Source organism: Aspergillus oryzae, chromosome 1, assembly GCF_000184455.2.
Source record: "Aspergillus oryzae RIB40 DNA, chromosome 1".
In the NCBI taxonomy this organism is placed as follows: domain Eukaryota; kingdom Fungi; phylum Ascomycota; class Eurotiomycetes; order Eurotiales; family Aspergillaceae; genus Aspergillus; species Aspergillus oryzae.
The window spans coordinates 1,617,343-1,644,358 of record NC_036435.1 but is presented as its reverse complement, the minus strand read 5'-3'; the positions used below and the strand labels follow the sequence as shown (position 1 = coordinate 1,644,358).

Here is a 27,016-nt window from a genome sequence, read left to right as displayed (position 1 = left end):
CTTATTTAATACAGAATTTCACCAATACCTCTCCAGTGAACATGACTGTATCTTTGGTACCAGCGGCCTAACGACAGCACGGCCAATGAGCCCACGCGGGGAATGTGACAGTGCATAAGCCTGCTTACGAAAAGCAGGCTATTAATGCTAAGAACTGGACCAACGGATGGGAGCGAAGGGAGATGCTGCATAATCTCGCCGCTGGGCTTCCGACGCTCACAAATCGGAGCCAAGTAACCAAAGCTTACACCCGCGTTTCCTGCGTGTGTGCTTTTGTCTCAAAAGACTCTCGGAGACTTGTTCCCCAAACTCAGATCATCAAGAGATCGGTGTCACCCTCCATGTCCGCAGGGAGGTGTTTGACCAATGGCACCGTACTGGGTAGCGGACTTGCGACTGCCACCGGACCCAGAGCTGGGGTAACCTGCGCCTGAGGAGAGCGTGTTAGCGAGGAACGCATCATTTGCCCACGAGGCATTGGCCAAGCCACTTGGAATGGTCTGGCTGGGTGCACTCAGGGGTGGTGGAGAGCTTGCAGCATCCAGTGGTCCTCTGCTGTCCCACCCCAAGCCAGAAAGACGGTGGTGCGATGTGGGGTTTGACGAGGGTATCCACGAGGATATAGAGCTGGATCCATTCAGGGGGTTTTGCAGCTGGGATTGGTGCATTAGACTCTGACGAAGCATTAGATCGTTCACAGCCGAGTCCTGAGGTAGGTGATGGCTTGGGCTACTGATGCTTCCTGGCATAAAATGACCGGAATGTTGAATCGGGTGTTGCCCAAGACCTGGTGGGGTCCTGGGAGAAGTTGCATCGCCAACCTCTGGTGAGAGGCCCACATTCCATATACTAGGGATACCAGGGAGGGAGGGTCGCGGCGCGTATGACTGTGACGACGGGACTCTGGCTAGAGCAGCAGCGTTTGCCATGGAGTGGCCAAGCCCAGGTGGAGCGATGGGGGTCTGTCGAGCAGGAATGCTCTCTTCCCGAAATATTGAGTCCGTACTAGGGTTGAAGATATGGCTGGGGTTGGGTTGCTGGTTGTTTTGCGGGAAGACGAGATGCTCCGGCAACGCTGGGGTGTTTTCATAGCAGTCTGATTCAACCAAGCGCTCCACACCCTCAACAATGCGGTGCATACTGGCTGACATTGACGCTGACTGAGAGCCTCCAAAAACACTTTTAGAATCGGCAGCGTAACTTGGATCTTGTGTTGTTTGTTGGATGTCTTCCCGTTCAATACTCGCCGAGGAAATGGTATGGTGATGTCCCGAGGGGCTGGCAAAGAACTGAGATGGAAGCCCTTCCTCCTTGTAAATGAATGTTTTTTTGTCACCATCATCGACTAGAGCTATGGGGATTTTCTGAAGGTAGAGCACGTATTAGTAGCTGAATTTAATAGACAGAGGGAGAAGATTGCTGCATACATTGCTCACAACCAAATCCAACCCATCAATCACGAATTCGCGAATTCGGTAAAGCATCTCCATGTTTGGGTGATTTCTTTCCACTCCTAGATCGTTCATCCGAGGCTTCTGGCGGCCACTTGTATCTAAATATCTACGTGAAGTAGCCTCTTTATTTAGCGGCACAAAACACAGAGTCTCTTCATCTTCTTCCAAAAGGTAGTCTATCTCCGGAAGGAGGACTACATCGAATGTGGATGCGAGAAGAGTCAGTGTGTTGGCGTAGATTTTCCAGAACTCAATTATTTGGACAGAAAGTGGGGTGTCTTTCTCCTCTTTATGAGCCACTAGAAGATGGCTGACTGTAAGTAGCCAAGAGCTGTAGTTTCGGAGAGCAGGCAAAACACGTCGTGCAACAGCGGTGATCTTATCAGGACCATTCTTTCCTTCCCTATTATTTGATTCTTCGACCGCGAACCGTTCCACTTCAGCCAAAAGGATCTGAAGTAATGTAAAAAACGTTTTCACATTAATACGCCGGAAAAAGAGACCTGCATTTGACACGGACTCTTCTGAAGTATATGTCAAAAATGGCTCTTGCAATCATCATACTTGGGGACTTACCATTGGCGCGTGTCCTAGAAAAATCTTCTGCAGAGATATTGACTAGACAGAACTTTTGTAGGGTGCCCTCTAGGGAACGCTCCTTCAAATCAACAGCAAGTTGATTCAATACCTCATTTTCAAGCTCATCATGCTCGGGGAAATCCGTGCCTCTGTAACACTGAGCATGCAGATATACAAACCAGGGAGCCAACGCTCTACCAGGAATACCGGCATCCTCGGGGCGAATCAGTTCTCTTTTAGCCCACAGATTCCTAACTTTCCTGAACTCAATTTCTAAATTGCCCTTAGCAGATGGGTGAGGTTCCTGGGCGGCTAGTGCCCTATAGAGGTGATAAGTGGCCCGCAAGTGGTTTCCATCGGCGAGGGCAATGACAGCCAATTGATTGTGCGAGGCACCAGAGGCTGGATATATTACTGTGGCAAGGTCATAATAACCTATGGCCGGACCCCAATTTCGGTCCTTGCCAACCAGTTCAGTTTCGCGGTAGCGTGAGAGATCGCCGAGACGGATAAGGGTAGCATGACATGACTGCAGAATTCGTTTTCGAAGGTCCCCGACCGGTTGCACCATGGAATCCTCCACAGATAAATCTAACACAAGGGTTTGACTGAGTAAGGGGGTTTACGAAGGGTAGGACGGCATTGCTCACTGTCAAAGTTGAATTTCCGCGCAACGTTTTCAAGCTCCGGAATTCCCCCGAAATGCGACGACAATTGCTGGATGTATCCTCTGTAGAACCGCTGACTTGTTTTGATGAATTCGAGATAATGTTTCTCAAGCTTTCGTCGCTCTACTGGTTTCTTCTTCTTGTCGTTTTGCTCGCGGAACTAAGTTGCGTGTGCGGTAGGTTAGACGAGTCTCATCGATAGAGATTCCCAAAGCCCGAGTTACTCACGCGAGAGAGCAGTTTACGAAACCGATTATTAATTTTGAGATGTGCATCCCAAAGGCGAGTTTCCACGTCGATGGAGCGAGCGGCATCAAAGTCCTGGAGGATGGCATTCTGGCAAGCTGCGCGGAGTCTGCGATAACGGAGAGAGTGTCAGGACAATGCACACGAGAGATAAATCACCTAGTAACTAGATGGAGATAAACTGACTCAGAGAGGTAATGCGAGATTTCAGCAAATGTCGGCTCTTTCTCGGCAAGGCTCTTCAGAAGCTCTCCTTCGATGTCGAGCGCAATCCTGTACATTGCGGTTCAGAAAGTCGGGTTCATTTCTTTTCTGAAGAATATATGAGAATACTGACTGCCACGTATTCTGAAACGCGGACGCCATGCTCGGGATGGGTGAAACGAAGCCCGTTGTCACTCCACCGTCGACTTCGCCCGTCAGATGGCTATGGCTGGCTGGAAGTCTGCGGGCGACGAGAGCAGTGAACGATCCATCAGTAGTATATACAGAACGGGTGGAATGGCGCTGGTCGGAAGCAAGGCCGAGAGTGACTGCACCGAGATGGGGTCGTCAAATGGGAATAGAACGAAGATAGGCTCCCACGCGCAGGAACGAAGAACGAGGGGTTCAAGCCGCTCGTTGTAAAGAAAATCCCAATATCACGGGAACTTCTGGACGGCGACCGAAAAAGACGGGCGTTGAATCGGATGAGATGTGGCTTTGTGGAGCGGTGATTGGCTTGCCCGGCTGTGGCTGGTGCGTCCAGGAACCGATTACAGTACAATACAGGACAGGACAGGACGTAATGGTTCATTCATTACACACTGTTTCGATGAGAGATTTCAATGATAGTATCAAGATCCTCTTCCTTCTTAAATAGAGGTTCAAGAAATCACCCGAGCTTTGATTGAAATAAACCAGAATAAAAACACATAATAGCTCCAATACCAACTTTGGCGGGGATCCTTCGCAGAGTCATCGAGAACACATCATACATAGGTACCCAATGAGCCTTGCAGGAGACGCTTGCATAACATCCACCCAACCCGACGAGTGAACTATAAGAGCAATAGACAGCCAGGATGTCCAAGCGCTCCCGGAGCATCTCTAGATCACCCTCTGTTGGCGAACCTCCAGAGACCAGTTCAAGGCCCTCGTCACCGGCATTTTCCATCACTTCTGTTGAACGACCCAAAAAACATCTATCCGATACCGCCAATTCTGGCACAGAAGTAATGCATTGTTCGCTGCCACCACATCGGGAGACGCTCTCGTTCCCCTCATATGATGACTATGAAGTTCATTATAAACAAACGCATGTTAATAGATGCACAGCGTGTGGAAAGAACTTCCCCACGGACCGGTTCTTGAATCTACATATCGAAGAGAACCATGATCCTCTGATTGCCGCGAAAAAAGATCGGGGAGAAAAGACTGTACGTTCCCATGATATTGAGCAATTTGTTTTACAGCCCAAAGCTGTGGCTCACAATGCTCGATCGAATATAGTACGGGTGTTTTATTGAAGATTGTGAGCGGAAATGCTCGACGCCGCAGAAACGCAGGATGCACTTGATTGATAAACATATGTTTCCCAAGGTAAATTACCCAGGGGAGACCAGGTCGGTGCACAGTATCTGACATAACCGAGCCACAGACCTACAACTTCTACATAGTGAACGATGGTATAGATAAGCAGACATCTATGCTACGGCCAATGAACTCGCATAGACGTCGAATCTCGGCAACTCCAACTTCCCCGCAGGAAGGTCGGCTTAGACACCGACAAAGCTCTCTATCTCATGCTAATCCGGTTTCTGGACAGGACGTAGCCCCTCAGCTACAAATGGGTGAATCGGAAATAGCCCAACTCGAGAGGTCTATGTCTGCTTTGCGGTTTGTCCCAGCGAGCGTTACAAGGGGCCATGCTAGACGATCCAACTGATCAGAGTGGTTCAATAACAAAGTAACAAATTACTGATGGTCACAATATACGTGCTGATGAGTATATATAACAAGGCTATTGAATTTCAAATCGAAAGACCTTCCGCAGGCGATATATCATTATTGATAGAGACAAGCCTCTAAGGGCGGGCAAAAACAAACAAGGGACAACATAAAGCGTGCAATCATCACTTTCGCAAGGGCGACGGGGGGCAAAAGTAGGAGAAAGGGAAGCGAAAGGAAACATAGGTGTCAAAGCGTAATAATCATATCGCAACACTTTCAGCCTCCTTAACGAGAGAGCTTACATTTATATACATGATTAGGAGGTGAAGAGTAAGTGATGAGGGGTATATAATAACATCACATATCATCCAGAGTATCACAAGAGTCAAGCTGCCATATCCCACTACCGACTCGGGCAGCACCAACTACTCTATTGCTGACCAGGCTAGCAACAAGAGAGAAGGTATGACTGGCGAAGACCAGCTGCATTGCGCTGGCCGTATTCATTCAGAGACATCATCAGCCAATGGGCAGATAGAGCATGGAAATATGCATTTTGCAGCTGCCATGGTATGTGCTGTCGCGGATAAGCTACCACTGCCCTGCTAAGTGCTTTATTCCAACACAAACTTCCCACGAGGCTAGCGCATGTATAAAACCAGGGAGATCATCAGAGCTGTGTTTCCAGAAGATCTGCATAAGCTTCCAAGCTCGACCCGACCAAGTCCACTATCGCCCAGCTTGTATTCCCTTTGAATGTCCTCGCCCATACTCGAACAATAGCAATGCTGAGTTGCTTTGCCTTATAGGGATTAGCAAGAAAGTCCACATCAGGTGCGCCTGGCGGATCAACGGCCATGTCAGTCTCATCCATCATACTCTTAATCCATAAGAGCAACTTCCGCTCATGCTCTGACAATCTTTGTTCTGCCTGCGTCACCGGTATGGATAGTAACCACCGACTTAGAAGAAATGCACATTCCAGGCTACAAAGGGAGTGCTGAATACTCCAAAAAAATGAATGGGTCCGCGCTACGAAGTCTATTCCGAGGCGAACCGGGATGGAAAGTGCGTGCGCAGAATGCAGTAAAGCCATGATGAGGCGCGGGCTCCGTGCTACAGGTGGAGATTCACCTAGAGCCCTGGCGATCCGAACCGGGTCCTGGGTAATGAGGCGGCGGCAGGGACCTAAATCAACGTGTAACCTAATATAGGCGAGCCCAAGAAGGGCAGTCGACGTGAATGCTATTGGGCCTGCTGGGTTTTGAGGGTCAATGCTAGATTCTGGCGTGCGCTTCCACAATGCTTTCCAAGCACTTAAAGAATTGTCCAAAGTGGACAAATCTTCCTGCCTTAGGCTGGTGCCTTGCATCATTGGTGCAGACAAACAAAGCTGGCGGGCAAAAAATATTTGTTGAATAAGGGCATGTATGAGAATGTAATTCCCAAGCGGTGATATGGGTGTCGATGAATTTGATAAATTGGGCTTGACGAATAGCTTAGCGAAAGCTTCTTGAAATGAAACTTCCGGCCCATGTCGTGAACGCATGACCCGCCGCCACTGGGTTGCGTTGTTGGCTTTCCAAACGTCGTGTGAGCATGGCATGTTCAGTTTCAGCTCTGCGTTCAGAATCAACGGTGGAATGTTGTACATGATAGAATGTAAATTGAAGAAGCAGTATACAATGAACTTTGTGCGCCTGTTACCTTCTCTTCGTACCCACTCTTCCCAGTTGTTGGGATCGGCACTAGGGGTTGGCTCAGTAAGTCCATGTTCTCTGACAAGTCGAGCCAATGTGCTCTGAAGAGAAAGAATTTCCCGCAATAGTTCAGGATGTCTTTCCCAAGAAGCAAACACTGTGAGCAGTAGGAAGGTCCTGATTACTTCCATGTGAGCGTCCGAATCTTGGGGGGCGTAGCCCGAGGGTGACTCCACTGGATGCGGGATATGATGTTGCTGAAACGGGCTATTGGCGTTGTTGGAAGGAGTAGTGGAGCCCCTTGAATCGTGAAAACCGGATGGCGGGGAGACAAAATTCCATGAAGGACATTGCACTTGCTTGCTATCCCTTCTCTGGAGGCGCTGCAGAAGAATGGCTTTCGAGGCATGGAAAAGCTCGATTCCTCGATTGTTTTCAAACCGGTAATGAGATCCTGCAGCTGCTAAAGCGAGGGTGAGCTCAGGGGAGCATTTTGCGACCGACAGTGTCGGTACATGGAGGAATGGGAGGTGTTCGTTTAGTCCGTTTATGTAGCCAGCAAAGAAGCGCGACAGAGCATGTCTCGATGGTGGGATAAAGCCCTTGGGGAGAATATAAGCAAATTCCTCGAGTTTAGAAAGAAAGATTTGACGATCTGTATTCGAAATATCCCAAGCTGGACGCGGGCCTTCGTCACCAAACACAAGACGATCATCAACGTCTTGCGGCTCTGGCTGTAGAGACGGTAGCCGGGATCCAAAATTAGAAAAAGACGGTGGCTCGTCAGCTGGGCCACGCGGATCACTCATCATATCTGCCCCAAGTCTCGCACTTTCGCGAATAGGTGGCTTTGAGTCAATTGGAATATTTGCCGTCAACATAGGCTCTTCCACCGACGAGAATACGCCAGAGTCCCAATCAGAAGAAAGGCCAACGCTTTCCAAGAAGACGGTAAAGTCTTGGACGGGGTCGCCTAAGTCTGTGAGATCCAGGAAAGAAGGTTCGACGCCATAATTGTCTGTGATCGCTCTCTCCGGAACCTGAGACAACGGCTGGGGGGGACCTACGTTCTGCGAGGGCTTACGCATCGACTCGAGGCTTTCCTGCTGGCCCTCAAGAGCCACATGACTAGCAGCATGGGAGAGCAGGTTTAGGTCGTACCCCCAGGATGGGTTGAAATGAGTTGTTTCGACTATTGGAGGAGCTTGGACCTGCACCTCTGGTGGGGGCTGCGGAACTGGTTGTGTTTGAACTGGAATGGCATCTGCAAGCTCTAGCATGCGCGACTCTTGGTGGGTCGGTTGTATTATGGATGACGGGGTCTGAGGGACATCGTGATTGCTATTGTTTCGATGTTCGCGATTGGCTGCTGCCTCCGCTGGATGAACTAGTCGCTCATGTCGTACGAGCAGATCGCTACAGACAGGTAAAGCCCCGGATTAGCGTGGATTAGTCGTGTTCGAAGAGCAAAATGTGTTCACCTTCTTGCAAAAGATTTGGAGCATATGTCACATGAAAAAGGCTTTTCTTTCGTGTCTGTAGGTAAACGATTAATACAGTGCACATCGCAGAGGCAGATTCCAATTTGGGACGTCTTTCAGGGTTACTCAACGTGTGCGGAGATGGCGTTGGAGATGCTCCAGACGCGCAAAAGACCTGCTGCAATATTCGCAAGACAGGGACTTCCGGTTGGCGGGAGTGGACTTCTTTCTCACTTTCCCAGGGGAAGTTCTCTCGTCCTCCATAGCGAATTGCCTTGGAATTGGAGCATTTGTCCTTTGATGGATAACCTGCGAGCGGGGAAGAAAAACTGTGGGGTTGCCATGAGGGGGTTTTGCGAGGGGGGTCACGTGGCTGCCGCGGACGTTGGACTCGTGTTGTCTGATCATCAAAGCCCTAAAGTCACCATTACCTTTTTAAATTGTCTTGAAAGTCACTAGGTCAGGAGTCAGTGAAGTTTCCAGTGGGGACTGGGATACATCTTCAAATTGAGCTATAGATTCCGTGTGGTGGCTTACAGAAGAATGAAGCCTTTGAACTATTTCGAGGACTGATTGAGGAGAGAGGAATAATACAATCGTGGTTGTCGGTAGGTCTCTTGGGTAAGGATCGGAATACTAATGGACACAGATACACTCCGCCCTCCCCACTGGTGCGGAGATATTTGCTTTCGATACAACCTTAGCATCATACACCCTACGTCTCCTCACCAGTGACTAGAGTTACTCCTGCCTATCTAAAAGAAAGAGGGGGCTTGCTGGTTTTAGTCATTGGAACTTGCTCGAATTATACATTGACCGTGTTAGCGATATTAAAATAGTGTAACATCATGCCCTCCAACAACGGCTAGATATTGATCATTCTTAGTTATAGTAACGCAAAGGAGAAAAAAAGATTTTTTCCCCAAGAAGTAAATCTACGATGTACTCATTATCTCATTTGAACTACAACAGTTATCTTTCAAGAGAAGTAAAAAGAAAAGAGAGAGGGTAGGGGGCATAAGTACTAGCAAGAAGTAAAAAGAGGTTTCTAGTAAATTATAGGGAATTCGCATCCATGATGATTCAAAGCCTGAATGAATATCAGACTACATACTAGGTACTCATTTTCTTATCATATAACATAAATATCTCTTGGTGTGCATAAGTTCGTCAAGCCATCCTATTGAATAAATACCTGGATCCTTCCCCGATTTCCTAGCGTGGCCTTATTGCTCGCCACCTCATTGCCAACTGCCTTGCATGCACGCCTGACTCCCTGCAAATCTTCTACCTCTACAAGCACTTAGAGTATTGCGCAATTCTTGTAGATATTATCCCAATGTCTTAAAGGTTCAGTGATTGAAGTTTTCTGGACCGGCGCATCCTTCCTGCTCGCCAACACGGCATCCTAGCTTACATTTGGGTCTTTGATCGCTAACGTTTGGTCGCAAGTATGTTGCCACATTATCGCTGTTGTATGCGGGAGCTTTGCTATAGTATTTGTAGGACGAGGTACTCAGGGCTCTGTCGGCGGAGGTATCATTAGCCCAATCGAGATCGTCGTTACCGATCTTGTACATATGCGAGCGAGGGACATAGATTGATCACGCATTATTGACTACTGAATCAGTTACAGGGCCAGTAATAGGTGGTTCTTTTGCGGAGGCTGCTTCCTGGACTTGGATTCTCTGGATTGGTTTTTTGATTTGTGGCATTGGATTGGCTACAGTCATCGCACTTCTTAAACCAACGAAGGTGTCTGGATATCATAGGTTCTATCTCGAAACTTCCCGGATTTGATTAGTTGGGTACCCTTCTTCTGACTGCTTCCAGTATGAGCTTTCTGTTGACAATTTATGGGACAACGGGATGATCCCATCGTCCTCGTGACAACTAATTGTACCTCTGGTGCTAGGCATCTTTAGTCTTACACAAGAAGCAAGCGTGCTTAGTCAGATTGTTAAATATATAGACCGGCATTGAAAGACGGTATGTTGCTATGATCAAGGCGTACGCACGCAGTCTTAATAATGCTTGGGCGGTTGTGAAAAGATTGGCCTTTATGGGCTCATGACGAGCCTTTGACAAAAGAACTGGGTGTCAATAAGCCAGAAGAATCAGAACAGTAGCTTCTTGAGAAATGTGATTGTTCCTGTATTCTCTAGTGGTTTGAAATGCGTTTGGATGAACATAGTATTACTGTTGCTTAATAGCTAGCAGGGAATATCCACACGTCTCAACCTCATGCAACTCTAGGGCTAACTCGGTTTGATTCTTTTGGTATATATTGCATTGTAGTAATTTTAAAGTTGGCTTACATGGAAGCAGCGGGCATCTGATGCTATTACTTTGCTAAAATGTACGGAGTATATAATACCCTATGTAGTCCCTGACATCGATAAGGTTTCTAATAAAACGATAGGGTAAATCCAGATAATTATTACTATAACACGAAGGTCCTTGAATGGACGTTACCCCTTACATACCTTTCAACAAATCGCTCAATTGGAATCCAGAAATTATAAGATACCTACCAGTGTTGTATGGAATAAATGGCATCTTCTGTTGGTTTTGTCACAGGACCCCATCAAGAAGAACGCCAGACCAGTTGTACAACATCCATCAGGACTAGAATATATCCTCTAACTTTCAATCGATGTTAAAATTACTATAAGGACGCACCTCATTATGGAGCTAGCAGTTGTCAGCTGGTTTCACACTGGTTACTTTTATATCAGTCGGTTTAAATGAATTCCACTAAATTATAGTCTGCACTTGAGATAGAAGTGACCCACATGAATAAGTGATAGCATTGTTCTTCGTAGGTAAATATACTACTAGCTACGGTTTTTATTTTGTTTCTTTCAGTCTGATATTGCAGTGCCGCTTTTACAAATCAGGAGTACGTACTATAAGAAATTGTCGGTAAACATACTAACTAACTAAGCAGATACTGGTGCGTGTGCGGAGCAGTTGATAATCAAACCTATCAATGAACCCCAGGTTTTTATCTATTTACTGCTGTATAGAATTTTGTTAGTATTGTACAGAGTAGTAATTTATGAATACCTTGCCTGCCTATATAGTTATTGAAGAATATTTCAAGAAGCAGCCAAACCTGTAACACATTCAGTTTCAACCAAATGGGGTACACAAAAAAAATAACAATGAAAGAAAAACAATTAAGCAATTGCTCGGCTATTCACTGATTGAAGTTCATAGAAACCATGGAACCAGGGTAGAAGCGACGGCGCAAACCGCCTAAGAATAGTGCAAAAGTTCGATGCCGCCGCTAAACCGGGAAAGGGCAAGGAGCCTAAGGCTCGGAAAGGGAGCAGCTGATGGGCCATTGTTTCAGATCCGGCCCCCTGACAGCCTATCATCCGGCGCGGCGTGTTTGAGAAGATCCCACTCAGTACGCATGTCGGAGGCCCATCGTTTCCCCCCCCTCCGATCGGGCCCAGACAGATACCAAGTCTGTAACGAGACTAGACGGTTTTAGATACCAGCAAAAACCTTAAGGTGAGAAGAGCACAGCAACGGTGTTGATTTCCTCCCTCTCCACCACGTTCCCCTCGCCATCTGGTTCCCAAAGGGATCACCAATTACTGTCCATCGCCCTTCTCCGAACCTCGAGCGCTATCCCACCTCGTCTCGCCTTTTCTTCCCCTCTTATCCTCCCTCCGCTAGTGGGAACGTTATCGCTGATAACCCCCGATCGTGAACCTTCCACAGAGTGCACTCGAGCGTAAGCCTGGATGAGAGAGTTGAACCGGTGGGTTCGGTTGCGATTCACTGTGCAGTCGCTGTTGTGTTGACCTTCAGCATTGGCCTTGATCGGTACGAACCCATTTCCCGTGTTTTGGACCCTCATCTCGTTTACTTCTATATTTGGAAATCTGTGCTCGCTTGATCCTTGTCTTCGTCTGTCAAACCCCTTTTAGGAAATTGATGGAGCTAATATGTACCTGGAATCCTGCAGGCTACTCTGTATCATGCATTAGACGATTTCGGACGTCTGCTTGGACTTGACGTTTCCACAACGCCGCACGAGCCAATTTTCCGCCAGTTACACAGGGGGAAAGGATAAGGGGGTGACAGTTTGCTTGCAGACGTGATCTATAGTTATTGCCGGACAATTGGGACGAGACTCTAAGGTTGCTTCCCCTTTCAACCATGCTGGCAAAAGCTACGTATTCTTCTCCATTGGGGATGTCCACATCCCAGACACCAACGACGTCCTACCACTCTGGACCATCCCAAAAAGCAATCTTTACAACGCATCAAGATGGAATGTCATTCACGAGCCCCACGGAGTCGGAGTTCTCGGAGGCACAGGATGGACTTGAGGCAGTCAGGTACGTTATCCATGTACTATGGAGAGAAGGATATTGCGGGCAACTGACACCTCGATAGATCCTGGGATGAGAAACAGGTCATAACATGGTTACATAGCATCAAGTGTGGGCAATATGAATCCTTGTTCAAAGGTAGCTTCTGAATCTCACTGATGTTACAGCTGCGCGCTATGAACAGACGCTGACAGCATATAGCGAACAACTTCAATGGCAACAATCTTATCGAGTGTGATCAGAAGATTCTGCAAGAGATGGGCATTAAAAAAGTCGGTGATCGGGTGCGCATTTTCGTCGCCATTAAGCAGCTCAGGAACAAATCGGTTGCCAACCGAAAACAAAAGAACATAGTAGGTTACTGCGGATCAAGGTATTGTGTGTTAGGAGCTTCTACTGACCCGATGCAGGATCAATTGGCCGCGCTTGAGTCAGCATATACACCTGCCTCATCTCAATCTAGTCGCCCCTCAATGGGCCGCCAACCAACTTTAAATAATCGCCGCTTCTCTCATACCGCTGATAATGCCCATGGCTACAAACCACCGTCACGGCCAGGATCGCCCCTGCGGGCCCAACGTTATGTTGCTAGCCCGATGGAGAGCGCTCGCAAGGAACAAGGGCAAGGCTACTTCAGTCACAACTCCTCTGGTGGTTCCGGTGCCACTCGGAACCCATCCACCCCCAACGAGGGGCAGAGGAGCCATTTAAGACAAAACTCTAGCATTGATGGCCTGACAATGGGGTCTCTTCCCCCTAACTCGCCTGTTATTAGAATAATCTATACTGGCGGACAAACAAAAGTCTTAAATATCAAGCATTGCAAGACGGCTGATGAAATTATACTGTGCGTGCTCAAGAAGCTGCAACTCCCTGAGCATCAATATCGGAACTACTGCTTCTATGTGTTAGATGGCCTGGAACCAGACCCGTCGAACTGCAGGAGGCTGGCGGATCATGAGCTTATGGAGATTTGTGAAAGTAACCACAAATCTGAGCGTGGTCGTCTCATACTACGGAAGATTCATGCTGGAGAGCCAGACACGGACGAGCTTCGGCGTGCCTCTCAACTCGCCATTGATGAAAGCCAAGCGACGCATATCAATGCCCTGAATAGCTCAAATCCACGCACACAGTTTAAGATCCAACAACTCACCGGCGAACCTTGGCATAATATAAAACAACCGATTTCACCCATGTCTGCTCGGCATCAAAATTCGAGTGAGCACGATTTGCAAGTGCTGAATACGGAGCGACACGCCGTGTCCAAGTTACGATCGTTCTTTGGGGCTCGACCGCCTAGCGAGATGATTATCCACGAGATCACATCTTACTTCCCTAGTCACCACCGGGAAGATATTGAGAAGACCATGCGCATGTCAATTCGGAGGTCGCAGCGCCTAAGCCGCGCAGCAAGTCGATTGAGTGTCGTGAGCAATACAAGTTACGCATCCAGCTTAAGAGATGCACCTCCTATCCCCAGTATTGCTGATACCTGGCTTAATACTGGTGCTCAACCCACTCGCGCTTCGAGGCCTCTTTCAGTTTCCAAGTTTAGCCTTCCTCAAGCAACATATAGAGATTCTATCGCGTCAAGCTCCCTTCAACCGCTTCAGGAAGAGTCCCCCATTGAACCAAATCGCAAATCATATGTTTCTTTCGATAGTGGTTCGGACGATCCCAGCACATCTCGTCAGAGCCTTGTGGATGAGAATGCAAGTGTTGCTGCAACTGACGGAGGCTCACTCAATGAACGACTGAGCGTTCTAGTTGCTGAAGATGGAGAAGAGGAAGATGACGGTCTTAATGACTTCCTCGCTGGAAACAACTTTGCTCCTAAAAATTGGATGAAAGGCTCTTTGATTGGTGAAGGATCTTTTGGAAGTGTGTTTTTGGCATTGCATGCGATCACTGGTGAGCTTATGGCGGTCAAACAAGTTGAGATACCATCGGCAACAAAAGGCACAGAATTCGACAAACGTAAGAACAGCATGGTTACGGCACTGAAACATGAAATTGAACTCCTGCAAGGACTTCACCACAAAAATATTGTCCAGTATCTGGGTACCGCTGCTGATGACCAGTATTTGAATATTTTCCTGGAATACGTTCCCGGTGGATCTATTGCTACAATGCTCAAGCAATACAACACTTTCCAAGAGCCTTTAATCAAGAATTTTGTACGACAGATTTTGGCAGGCCTCTCATACCTGCACAGCCGCGATATTATACATCGTGACATCAAGGGTGCGAACATTCTTGTGGACAACAAAGGTGGTATCAAAATCTCGGATTTCGGTATCTCCAAACGGGTGGAAGCTTCTACAGTCCTTGGCTCTCGGGCCAGCGGCACAGGAGGTGGTCATCTACACCGACCGTCGCTGCAGGGTAGCGTATATTGGATGGCACCGGAAGTTGTTCGACAGACCGCCCACACTAAGAAGGCAGACATTTGGAGCTTGGGATGCCTAGTCGTGGAGATGTTTATAGGCGCTCACCCTTTCCCTGACTGCAGTCAGCTGCAGGCTATTTTCGCCATTGGTAGCAACAAAGCCAGACCACCTGCGCCAGAGCATGCGAGCAAGGATGCTGTTGCATTCCTGGACATGACATTCCAGGTTGATTATGAGCAACGGCCGAGTGCTGACGAGCTTTCGAAGTGTCAATTCCTCGCCACGCCAATTGCATGAAACCAGCCTGGTTGGATGTGGAAACCAAAAAGAGAAAAAAAATTTTTTTTGCAGTGTCTGATCGAGATTGATGAATACCCCAGGCGTAAATGCCGCTAAGCACTTTGAGATTTTTAAGATCTATGAATTTTTGAATGCTTGTGCTTTAATTATCACCCTTTGGTTACTTCACCATTAACCTGGCCCAGGATCAAATTCTCTGGGTTACGCCAAACCTAATTTCATTGGCGGACATATAATGAAATGATGTTGTATAGAACTGAACATAAAGTGTTCTCAATCCACGAAGTTAAACTATTCCATTCTTGTATAATAATAAGCGGGGTTCTGGAAGCTTAATGATACGCATATGTTCACAAATTGAGACTTGCAGCTTTGGGTGGGGCGTTGTGTGTTTGTATCAAGGACACTCAGTCCAGTCCACAAGCGAGGATGTAGGTGTCTAGTACTATGGACTCTTGAACGATCAAACGCCTAAGCACAGCGGATGGGATAATGTGCAATAAAAAGTTCTAATAGAATAGAGCATATTTTACATGAATTTAACGAGTCAACAAAACTTCAATGTTACATATTCAATGCCAAGAAAACAAAGATGAGAGTACAAACATTCGCTTGGGTGTACAGGTCTGGCCTTCGTCAAGCGTTCCTTGATTAAATCTTGCAGATTTTCCCCAAGAAGGGTATCGTTGAGGCTCCTTTAGTCAACCATCTTTCCGTAGAAAGGGATACCCATGGCACTGAGGAGAAGCCGAGCATCCTTGTCCGTCTTGGCTGAGGTGTGGATGGTAATATGGCAACCGGGAATCATCTTCGGAGGATACCTAGAGAACGAACGGACGTTAGCTAATGTGTTACGGGGTCCTGGTTCGGTACTGGCGTCATAGCTAGACTCACATATCATAGTTCACCTCGATTTCAGGGAATAGAGCCACGTTCTCAGGTTCAAGACCAAAGGTGATGTTCCCACTGCTGTCACCACTGCTACCCTTGACACCCTCCCAGTCCTTGATCCTGGGCATAACAACATCAACTAGCTTTCCAAAGAAGTGCAACATATCTTCACCACGAAGCTCCGCCTTGACAGCAACAGTATCTCTGCCTGGTGCAATACTCCAGGTGGCCACGCTGGTCTTGGATTTGAAGGTTTCTACTCTAGCGTTGGATATAGCCTGGACAGCCATTCCTGCAACATGCAACCATGAAGAATTCTCCTGGGCTGCCTGCTTAACGTAGCTGTGAATGGTGATCCGTTCTAGCTGGGGGACATTATTGAAATTGATCGGCTTCCGGAGAAGACGGAGGACGTCACCTCCTCGGGGTCCACGGAGCGGCCTGTTCTTGTGGTATGGGGAGCTATCATCCCATGAGCGAAGACGGGGGGCCTTTGGTGGTGGCTTGAAACCCGGGGGGTTGTGAACATAGCAGAGGGTGAGGATGTCGGACGCGACGGTGGACTGATACGTTTGCTCTACTCGGGGAAGAGAGAAGGGGCCCGGAACATAGAGTCGGGAAGAGGGATCAGATGGCGGAGGGGGTTGGTGAGGGTGTAGAGGACCACGATCATATTTGGGAGAACGGAATTGATAACTAGAAGTTAACGGTTAGAAACCAGCGTTGACGGGGTGCTTGATCTGGATAGCAATGTGGTCGAGGTAAACTCACCGACTTCGTGGCAATTGCTTCTTCCGCGCCTTGGTCCTTGCAATTGGATCGAATGACTTTGCAGTAGCCTCAGAAAGCGTTGTCGAAGTCAGAGAACTCGCCGATTCAAGCTCATTGAGGTCGGCCGGCGCGGCCTTCGACGAGGCTTGGTCGGAGACATTGCGCCGCAAGCAGAAGCCCTGTGGGCGAGCGGTGGGCACAAATGCCCGTGGCAATGACCTTGCCAGATATCTTGATGACTCACTGGCAGCCATTGTGGTCTACAGGGGACGTTGTCGCTGTAGACTAGTTCAAGATTGGGCATCCCAAAAATTGTTTTCCGGATCGGAGACATCGAGTTCGGGACATGATCACGTGGTTAACACAAAGCTGCCTGAAGGGTCTGGCGGCAATCTCAGGCAACGAACAAAAGCTCCGCAGAGAGAAAAGGCAGCGGGAGGATCCACATGTGATCAGCTTCAATCATCCCCGCACCACATCCAGCAAGCTAGGCATCCATAACTTTAGATCGCTGCCGATCCGGTGCCAGAGTCATGGGTTATTGACTTTAGGGCTTCGCAGCACTTTTTGCTTCCCTAGACTGACCTCTGTCGCGCGCTGGATCTGGCGCTCCACTCGAATCGCTCTTGTGTCACCACATGTGATGTCACTGGACGATTTCAGCTGAAGCCTAGTATACGCAACTTCCTCGACTCACATCAGATTTCAGTCATCAGAAGAACTGGACACATGATATGTCTGGTAACATTACCAAGAATTGCTCTCGCGCGCTTCATGGAAATTTTGGAGCCTGAACTAATATCTTCCCCATGTCGACATATATCTAACCCTCATTCCGTGACACCTGTCTCCTGCTCTGAACCCTAATCAGCAAAAACCACATTACATCATACAAAATGAGCGGCATTCACAGGTTTCTTACTAGGCGCGAGCGAAATAGCAGAGATGGAAAGAAGGACGAGGTACAGTGCAGCCCAAGATCGCTTAGGGTTTCCATAAGTTTAGTTTCGCTAATATTGCTCTCTCTCAGTCTTCAAACATTCTTTCTCGTCCCCTTTTCCGTGGCTTCTTTTCGTCGACCCAAGCGCCAGTAGATGCAGACGAGCAACAGAAGAAGGTGAGAAAGGTAGCCTCTAAGTGCATAACTTGTGCAGGGGAGCTTATGAAAGCAGATCAAGCTCCTTGAGCGTCGCATTGCGCAGCTCGGTATCACCAATCTTAAAGAGGAACACTTCGGCTATGCCCTACAATCATCACATGCCCAAGGAGATGTAGACAGAGCGTTTGACTTGCTGCTACTTCTTGAGGACTCTATAGAAGGAATCATAAGGGGATATACGCCAAGTACGAAGCTCCTGGGAGCAGAGAACCGTCAAGGCGTCACCTGTTATTTAGACGCACTTCTTTTTGCGATGTTTGCTCGTTTAGATTGCTTCGAGGCTATTCTATACAAATCCTTCAATGACGAGCCTCGTCGAAAACTTGTCATACTTTTAAGGCTCTGGGTCAACATGCTGCGGTCAGGAAAACTTATAACAACGGATATTGTACGTGCCCTATTCCTTGTTACACTGCGATGGGAAGAGACGCTGACGGAATGTTTGAAGACCAAACACCTGCAGGATGCACTAGCTGAATGTGGCTGGGAAGATGCTGCCAGGTTACGCCAGCAGGATACGTCGGAAGCATTCACGTTTATTACAGGAACGCTGGAGTTGCCCCTCCTTACATTAAAAATGGACATCTATCATACAGGAAAAGAAGATGCGAGCGATGACCACAAGTTTGTTAATGAAAGGTTATTAGAGGTTGCGATACCGGAGCCTCATGATGGAAGCACTGTCACACTCGAAGATTGTTTGGAGTCGTACTTCAACAATCGAATAGAAGTGAAACGACACCTTGAACGGCGTAACACTGTGGGATCCACTAAATCAGTAGACTCACTATCGAAGGGCTCCACGACGCACGTCGAGACAGTGGAAATTAGCCCATCCCCTTCGACATCCCCAACAGCCCTATCACCTCCTCGACTGGATGAAGTGACCCCAATTACATCAGTCACAGAATCAAGTGGCTCAAACACACCTAAGCCCAGACGAAACAGCATCGTCCAAGAACGCTTTATTCCTGGCCCAGAAGGCGATGGAAACGTGACATCTCAACGGAGAGGTTCATATCGGAAAGAAGTCATGATGCCCGCATGGCAGTTCTTTAGTTTGATACGTAAGACCTACTGTTACATTTCTTATACTCGTGGGTGCTAACGTCGATTTAGCTTGGTATACGGATAATACACCGACCAATGATGCACAGGTCGCAGCACATTTTTCGTCAAAACGACCATTACTCGGCATGTGCCTAAAGCGTTATTTTATGTCACCAAACGGTAAAGCCACCCGACTTAATACCTTCATTGATATACCAACAGAGATTGGACTACCCCATTTTATCCAAGATGATAATTTGGATGAAGAGGGTCCGATATACGGGAATTTCAAGCTGTCCTTACAGGCAATGATTTGCCATAGAGGCAACTCTGTTGACTCAGGACATTACATTGCTATTGTCAGGGGCACCAGTGCTGGTGCTCCCCCGACTAGCTCTCATAGCTCGGAGACAGCTTTTTCGGACACTCCCCAATATTGGATGCGATTCGATGACCTGGCCGCGGAGCGTGTGACTTTAGTTGATATCGAACGAGCTCTGAAGCACGAGTCGCCGTATCTTCTATTTTACCAAATCCTGCCGGTCAATGAAGATGCCGCGGCAGTCAACCTCCCAGACACGGCGCCTTCATCTGAAATGTCGGATGATGTTCAGGAATTAGATACTTCAGCAATAGCCCAGAAGTTAAGCACCTCGGGCAGTGATCTTCCTGAGAGTTGCCGTGCTGAGGGACTCCGCTCGAACAGGCCGAGCTTTGAGATCACCGCTCCGGATGATACAGAATTCCTAACACTGGAACCAAATCACAGAAAACATAGTGTGGCCTTCTCCGACGCAGTTGAGTCAAATGCCTCTGGAGGGCTTCAGGTACGAACTGTTCCACCGACGTCACCGAGGCTTGCCCCGAAAGACGATGATAGAGGGAGGAACTCCTTTTCGTTCTCTCGGCATACCTCAAGAAACCGGAGAAGCACGCCGGGCAGCCGTGCAGGAAGCCAAACGAGCGAAAGCAGAATTAGTGCTACATTTTCACGTTTTACTGGTAGACGCAGCAGGGATAAAGTCAATAGCGATGGCTTCTCGACTGAGGACGATGAGTTTGCCGTTGAGAATATGCCACCAGGCGAGGGGGCTATGTCAACAAGCAGTGAAAGCAACGAGAAAAGCCCTACACGCGGAAAGGAAAGCACCAAGAATAAAGGGAAGTCCAAGGAGAAGTCTAGGGAGAAGATTGGGCGAAAGCTGGAGCGGGAGTGCTCAATAATGTGAACGATGACTCTTTGACAGTTTCATGATTAATGCTTTCTCATGACCTCACGTTTCTAGAGGAAGGCACTTGATACCCAGCACTTGTCTTATTTTTTCCTTATCTCAGTCATGCAAGTTTGGGACGGTGTTACTATGTATAGACTACGAGCGAATACAATAGAAATAGATGGTAGGGGTGGGACTCTGTATGACAAGGAGTCTGTATGTGCATCGAACTTATCCGTGGCAAACTGGTCTACAGTAGGTAACTGGTTGTGCTATAATAATTGCTTCTCTGATGTAATAGAACAAGAATAGTGTATGCCTCAGGCAAGAAGAATCATGCCAAGGCATCAACAGCTGTCTAGCTTCCCCATCCCGCCCTATCGGTATCAATCGGTCAGTCGACAGCTTGACACAAGCTCCTCTAGCAACTCCTCAACCCTCGGGGAACCCGCTATGATATAGTGCCTTTTGTCACTACTAGCGCATCATGGCGCTGGATGCATCAAACGGTTATGTTGCTCCCAGCAACTTAACTGAAACCCCCGACTCCGCACTCTTCGATGTCCGACGTGTTCAGCTTCAGTTCCCTCTCGCTGCGGATTTCGTCGCTGCGCAAGTTGCGAACAATGTACTCATCCTGGCTCTTGCAACCAATCGTATTCTTAGAATAGACTTGGAAGCTCCCGAAGACATAGACGGTATGTGGTGCCTTGTGGCTTGCTGAATCTCGGAGTCCCCGCCTCGTTGCGATGTTAATTCGACCGTTTTAGACATCGACCTTCCAAAGAAGTCCTCGGAAATAGGAGTTATTCGTCGCATGTTCCTGGACCCTTCCGCATCCCACTTAATCATTACCACCACCCTTGGCGAGAACTACTATCTCCACACTCAGTCGAGGCAACCCAAGCCACTGTCGCGGTTGAAGGGAGTTTCAATTGAGAGCATCGCCTGGAACCCATCGCTTCCGACCGCTTCTACGAGGGACATACTTTTAGGCGCTACAGATGGCTATATATATGAGGCTTATATCGAACCCTCCACCGAGTTCTATCGCCGCGAGGAGAGATACGTCACCGCTGTGTATAAAGTGCCGGAGGCGTCGCCGGTGACAGGACTTTGGGCGGAGTTGGTTCAAACTCAGTCGGAGCAGAGGCGCGTGTTGATAGCGACACATGGCAAGTTAACGTATTTCCTAGGGCGGACAGGAAGACATGGAAGAGAAGGTGGAGGCTCCATATACACTGATCTCTTCCAACGAGAAACGCCCTTAGTGCATGAGGCCCAAAAGGCTTCAAACGCTGCGCCTTCAACCCTGGCCATATCACCAAGCGTTGCGGATGGTAATCCTGCAAAGGAGTTTGCGTGGCTTAGCTCCCAAGGTGTATATCATGGCCAGCTTCCATACTCTTCCGACAAAGTGAACCAACCGTTTGAGAGTGCGAATATGCTTCCGCGGTCATTTTTCCCAGCTACTGAATCTGCACGAGGAGGCAAAAGACTTATTCAGAATCCTATTACTGCTATGACGCTTTCGCAGTGGCATATTCTAACCCTCGTTGAGGGTAGGGTTATTGCCGTGAACCGCATGAACGAAGAGATTGTTTATGATCAAGCTGTATTGGAGCCGGGACAGAGTACGCTGGGCCTCTTGGCAGACTCTACACAAAATACCTACTGGTTGTTCACCAATCAAGAAATCTTCGAAATCGCAGTCGAGGACGAGGACAGAGATATCTGGAAGGTGTTTCTGCAGAAACAAATGTTTGATGAAGCCCTCCATTACGCACGCTCCAGCGCACAAAAGGATGCCGTTTCCACTGCTTCAGGTGACTTTCTTGCCAGCAAAGGCCGTTTTCAGGAGGCAGCCAAAGTCTGGGGTAAGAGTAGCAAGGGATTCGAGGAGGTCTGTTTGACTCTGATCAATGGTGGGGAGCACGACGCTTTGCGGAAATACCTTCTTGGCCAATTATCAACCTACAAAAAATCATCGTCAATGCAGCGGATAATGGTTGCAAGCTGGTTGGTAGAGGTTTTCATGACCAAATTGAACTCCCTGGACGACAACATAGCCACCAGCGCTGAAGTGGCGGAGGGAACAAGTACCGAAGATATCAAAGGCCAACTCAGTACTGTCCGCTCTGAGTTCCAGGAGTTCGTCACTAAGTATAAATCGGACCTCGATAAGAAGACGGTGTACGGCATAATCAGTAGCCACGGTCGGGAAGAGGAGCTGCTATATTTCGCCACAGCCGTCAGCGATCACAACTATGTGCTTTCTTACTGGATCCAACGCGAGAAGTGGCCAGAGGCTCTGAATGTTCTCCAGAGACAAAGTCACCCTGACGTGTTCTACAAATACAGCAGTGTACTTATGACCCACGCAGCTACTGGTTTGGTCGATATCTTGATGCGCCAGACGAACCTTGACCCTGAGAAACTTATACCTGCTCTCTTGAACTACAATAAAATGACAAATGTTCCGCTTAGCCAGAACCAAGCGGTCCGGTACCTCAATTTTATCATTGTCAACCACCCAAAACCATTACCTGCAGTGCATAACACACTCATCTCAATACATGCTTCGAGTCTCTCCTCCTCAGAAGCAGGGCTCTTAACCTATCTTCAGTCACAAGCTTCAACTCCACCCCCGTATGATGCCGATTTTGCCCTTCGTCTTTGTATTCAACACCAGCGCTTTCAGTCATGCATCCATATCTACAGCGCCATGGGACAGTATCTCCAAGCAGTAGAGCTGGCTCTGCAGCATGAAGATATTGAACTAGCAGCTATCATTGCTGATAGACCGGAAGGGAACGACAAGCTTCGGAAGAAATTATGGCTTCTCGTGGCCGAGAAGAAGATTCAACAACCTGGAACCGGCATCAAAGACGCTATTGAGTTCCTTCGGCGATGCGAACTCCTCCGCATCGAAGACTTGATCCCGTTCTTTCCAGACTTCGTTGTCATCGATGATTTCAAGGACGAGATATGCAGTGCTCTGGAAGATTACTCTCGTCATATTGACGCCCTGCGCCAGGAAATGGATAACTCAGCACATACGGCACGACAAATCCGATCTGAAATCGCGGCTCTGGATATGCGCTACGCCATCGTCGAACCCGGAGAAAAGTGTTGGCTTTGTTCATTGCCTGTGCTGAGTCGCCAATTCTTCGTTTTCCCATGTCAACACGCCTTCCATAGCGACTGTTTGGGAAAGGAAGTACTTGAGGGAGCCGGTGGCAAAAAGAAGTATATACGGGATTTACAAGCGCAGCTAAACAAGAGCGACATAAGCTCATCTCGACGGGAGGAGATTGTCAAAGAACTAGATGGGTTGATAGCAGAGGCTTGGTAAATATCTCCCCCCTCCTACCAAACAAGAAAAACACTGTGCAGCTAACTCATGGATAGTATCCTCTGCGGAGACCATGCGCTCAAACATATTGATAAGCCATTCATAACGGCCTCTGACGCGGTAGACGACTGGGCATTGTGAGGGCAATGTTTACATGCAATGCTCACTTCGCTTGTACCGTTATCGTTCTATTAATGAGTTATATCCTGGAGCGTTTCTCTTTCCGATTTGACGGGAGTCATTCCAGCGACTTCCGTATGAAAGAATACGATATGTTTATACCATTTGCCTTACAAGTTGTTAGATTATATCCCATCCCAATCCAGAAGTTCTCATATACATACGTAACCTGACATTGAACATTACCCAATATTCTATACAAGTAAAAGAAAAACAGAACGATAGTTTACATGAAAAAAATATACCACCCAAACTTAATATAACCAAGACAGTAAACCATCAGAAGAATCGAATTTTCAAAGTAGTAATCATAAAAGCCTCAAAAGTTCCAAATCCTTCGCAACAGCAGGACTAAAAGGCGCACAATCTTCCAAGAACTGCAGCATTTCCTGGCTCCAGCGCTCCCAGTCGGGGGGCAGTGTACTCCGGAGCCGGGCATCGGGGGAATGAGAAATACAATAGAAGAGGAGGATCTGACCGAAGAATCTACATCGAATCAGTTTTGATAGTCCACTTTAACGAAACATGATGTTGTTCGAGAGGAGCCAGGGGAAGAAGGAAAAGGAGACATACTGAGAACAAAAGGCGAATTTGATCGGAATGCAACTTTTCATGTTTTGGAAGACGCCGCCGACGACGGGCCAGTCCATGGCGTTTTGGAGGCCGCTACGGACTTGTCCGAGGTCGTCTTCTGAGAGGGAGGCAGGGATGCGGAGGGCCTTGTAGAGGTATGGACGGCCGATGTGGAATTTGGCGATCTTGAAACGGCCGCGGAGCATTGCTTCTGAGACGGCGGTTGCGGGGGACAGGGGACGGTTGGGGTCTAGAGGGAGGGGGGAGATGGGGGTTGACGGGGATGTGATGGGGGTTGTGGTAGTTGGGTTGTTGGGGTTTGCCGGGGTGGTTGCGTGGGTATCTTGGAATTGGATGGCGGGTGGGAGGTTGAGACGCCATTGCTCCAGCTGATGGTGGAGCTCTGAGTTGATAGCTGGGAGTGGGAATGTCCCTGAGTCGGCTGTGTGTGTTTTTTGCACTGTTAGTTTTTATGACTGATTGTTATATTGAATCCGGTGAAGGGGAAGGTTGAAGTGGTATGTGGCTTACAGTAGAAGTACAATGAGTGGCGGATGCGAGTGAGGATGATGCGGTGGGCGACCTGCGCGAGGAAATGATATTGGAAGAAGGAGTCGTCTACCTCTTGTGAGGAGGATCGAGGGGGCACCAAGCCAACAGTTTCGAAAGTGATGAATTTTGGAATGGGCACGAACTCCTCGAGTCGGGCTAGACCACTGGGAGGGAGATGCAGCTCTTGCACTAGGATAGTCTCGTTCATTAAGCAGTTCCAGTATACGCGGGATTTCATATCACCCTCCCATTCATCGAAATTGACGTCGTGGCTAGAGGTGTTGATCAGTAAACCGCAGAGTGAAGGTAAACCAAATGGACTCACTTGGTCAGCATTTGGAGACAGCACGTCGCAGCGCGATGAATCATAGCCCACGCATCCATTGGGCGAAGGATTTGGCTATAATATACCCTATGTATCTAATTAGCCAATGACCCAAGATAGTAAAGAAATGGGTCGCGTACGATGACAACATATAAAATTGACAACTCTGGAGGTCGTTATCGCACATCAAGAAACCAATGCGTCGACGTGCCTCATTGAAGAAACGTAGACCCAGCGGCTCCTCATGGATCACCGCCATCCAATCTGGCGGTTCAAAACGATTGCTCCGAGTACCAGGTAGCGGGTAATTCCCTTCTTGATGGGCTTGAACAGCATGACAGCCCAATGCTAAAATATTTAGAACTAGACAGCTTTCCATTGTGTAGCCGAATCCGCTCTCAATTGCTGCCCAGATTGTGAAGGAAAAATAGAAGTTCTTATCCATAATTGGTGTGAAAGGATTAAAGGTAGCGAAAAATGCGTCGGAAAGACCTTTGATCATTGCCAGCGGGAGTGCCTCTAGCCAGTCATCACCAGCCTGTGGAGGATATGGACAAATGTACATTGGGAGCTGAGGTCTTTTGGCTTCTATGTCGATAACGTAGTTCTTCCCTAGTCTTTCATGGGCTTCGAGTAGTCTCTTGGGAAGAATATCCCGGGCCCCTGGCCAGAGAATCACCCCATGCTGACTGAATGAGATTGAGACTAGTCCGTTCGAGTTTGTGACTTTTTGATTCTCATCAAACTCAAAGTCGTCGTGTTCTATAGCGTCAGGAGTAAGGCCCTGTGCCAGGGGATTCGTAACAGACGTTCGGATGTTGATACCCTGACTGCTGCGGCCCGGGGTGCTCGTATCTGACGGGCTATCAACCGTTCGAGGAATAGGCCTCTGACGGGACTGTAAATCATTACAGATAGATACCGGAAGATTTTCTAGTTTGGTCTCCATTCGATGGAGAGTGCTCATGATCAAACTGAGCGAATGGTCTCGCCTGCGGCACGTTAGTAAAAAGCAATTGGTAACTAATACGCTATAGAAGTTACGTACTTGGACGATTTGCGTTCGTTGTAAACGCACTCTAGACCGAGGGACTTGCACAGACCACATTTTGGTCGGGATTCGTCGCATCGGGTCTTTTTGAGCCTGCATGTTTCGCATGCCTATTATACGGGTTAGAGCGGGGAGCGTAAATTCACAGCTGGAGACATCAACAAAGACCTACTACTGTGGCAATGAAATTCCGAGGCTTTTTGCTCGAGCCTGCCGACTGTGGCTGATCTTGCGTGGGCGAGAGGAGGTCATTGATAGGTAATAAACCATTATGACTGTTATCGATATGCTCCGGCGGCTGCGAGCCACCGGGAGAGAATGACTCTTGGTATGAGCGCTTGCTCATTGTGCATGATTGGGCAGGAGGAATAGCCTCGGCCGAGATTACCGCAGGAAACCTGGATGCCAGTTCATAATTGCGACGCCAGAGATGAATCTGATATCGCGATCTTTTCCCATGATTGACTGATTCATTGGATTTCTGCCGGAGTGGAGGCGCCGGACTCCGACGGGCCAATCACCGCCGGGTCATGTGATGATATCGATGCTTATCGTTATTTTGACCCGAATCTTATAAAAAGAGATTCATCTTCAGTAAGCTTATAGCAGGAAACTGGACTTGTTTGCTGCTTTGACCATTCAAGCTCAAGCTATCTCTTAGTTTAGAGTTATTCAAGCATTTACCCCAATTTAAAAATAACTCTCGGACCTTCAATATATAGATATTTATGTGTATATCTATATGCACCATCCGTTTCAGGCTTGAATACAGTGTGGGCTTAAGTTCTTC

At 48.1% G+C, this 27,016-nt stretch overlaps 8 protein-coding genes across 8 annotated transcripts; 4 read left to right on the top strand and 4 right to left on the bottom strand.

Moving 5' to 3' along the window:
• Nucleotides 1-1,236: 1,236 nt before the first annotated feature.
• AO090009000615 (uncharacterized protein) lies at nt 1,237-2,604 on the bottom strand (the record flags this gene model as incomplete). Its single annotated transcript, XM_023236037.1, has 3 exons — nt 1,237-1,278; nt 1,428-1,978; nt 2,031-2,604. 3 exons carry the CDS (start codon nt 2,602-2,604, stop codon nt 1,237-1,239), a joined length of 1,167 nt encoding a protein of 388 aa, XP_023088728.1.
• A 1,407-nt stretch (nt 2,605-4,011) lies between these two features.
• On the top strand, nt 4,012-5,488 carry AO090009000613 (uncharacterized protein; the record flags this gene model as incomplete). Its single annotated transcript, XM_023236029.1, has 4 exons — nt 4,012-4,365; nt 4,439-4,528; nt 5,052-5,132; nt 5,252-5,488. 4 exons carry the CDS (start codon nt 4,012-4,014, stop codon nt 5,486-5,488), a joined length of 762 nt encoding a protein of 253 aa, XP_023088727.1.
• A 61-nt stretch (nt 5,489-5,549) lies between these two features.
• AO090009000612 (fungal specific transcription factor domain-containing protein) lies at nt 5,550-7,859 on the bottom strand (the record flags this gene model as incomplete). The annotated part of the gene is made up of 1 exon (XM_001816991.3): nt 5,550-7,859. One exon carries the CDS (start codon nt 7,857-7,859, stop codon nt 5,550-5,552), a length of 2,310 nt encoding a protein of 769 aa, XP_001817043.3.
• A 5,149-nt stretch (nt 7,860-13,008) lies between these two features.
• Nucleotides 13,009-15,102, top strand: AO090009000610 (uncharacterized protein; the record flags this gene model as incomplete). The annotated part of the gene is made up of 1 exon (XM_001816990.3): nt 13,009-15,102. One exon carries the CDS (start codon nt 13,009-13,011, stop codon nt 15,100-15,102), a length of 2,094 nt encoding a protein of 697 aa, XP_001817042.3.
• A 700-nt stretch (nt 15,103-15,802) lies between these two features.
• On the bottom strand, nt 15,803-17,021 carry AO090009000609 (mitochondrial 54S ribosomal protein uL5m; the record flags this gene model as incomplete). Its single annotated transcript, XM_001816989.3, has 3 exons — nt 15,803-15,926; nt 16,000-16,692; nt 16,768-17,021. 3 exons carry the CDS (start codon nt 17,019-17,021, stop codon nt 15,803-15,805), a joined length of 1,071 nt encoding a protein of 356 aa, XP_001817041.1.
• A 642-nt stretch (nt 17,022-17,663) lies between these two features.
• Nucleotides 17,664-20,205, top strand: AO090009000608 (ubiquitin C-terminal hydrolase family protein; the record flags this gene model as incomplete). The annotated part of the gene is made up of 5 exons (XM_023236019.1): nt 17,664-17,729; nt 17,798-17,884; nt 17,940-18,314; nt 18,375-18,993; nt 19,046-20,205. The coding sequence occupies 5 exons, from the start codon at nt 17,664-17,666 to the stop codon at nt 20,203-20,205; spliced, it is 2,307 nt and encodes a 768-aa protein (XP_023088726.1).
• A 472-nt stretch (nt 20,206-20,677) lies between these two features.
• Nucleotides 20,678-23,686, top strand: AO090009000607 (vacuolar protein sorting protein DigA; the record flags this gene model as incomplete). The annotated part of the gene is made up of 3 exons (XM_001816987.3): nt 20,678-20,888; nt 20,961-23,541; nt 23,602-23,686. 3 exons carry the CDS (start codon nt 20,678-20,680, stop codon nt 23,684-23,686), a joined length of 2,877 nt encoding a protein of 958 aa, XP_001817039.1.
• A 554-nt stretch (nt 23,687-24,240) lies between these two features.
• AO090009000606 (putative C6 finger domain protein) lies at nt 24,241-26,572 on the bottom strand (the record flags this gene model as incomplete). The annotated part of the gene is made up of 6 exons (XM_023236009.1): nt 24,241-24,740; nt 24,830-25,122; nt 25,176-25,262; nt 25,316-26,167; nt 26,224-26,336; nt 26,399-26,572. 6 exons carry the CDS (start codon nt 26,570-26,572, stop codon nt 24,241-24,243), a joined length of 2,019 nt encoding a protein of 672 aa, XP_023088725.1.
• Between the last annotated feature and the right edge of the window lie 444 nt (nt 26,573-27,016).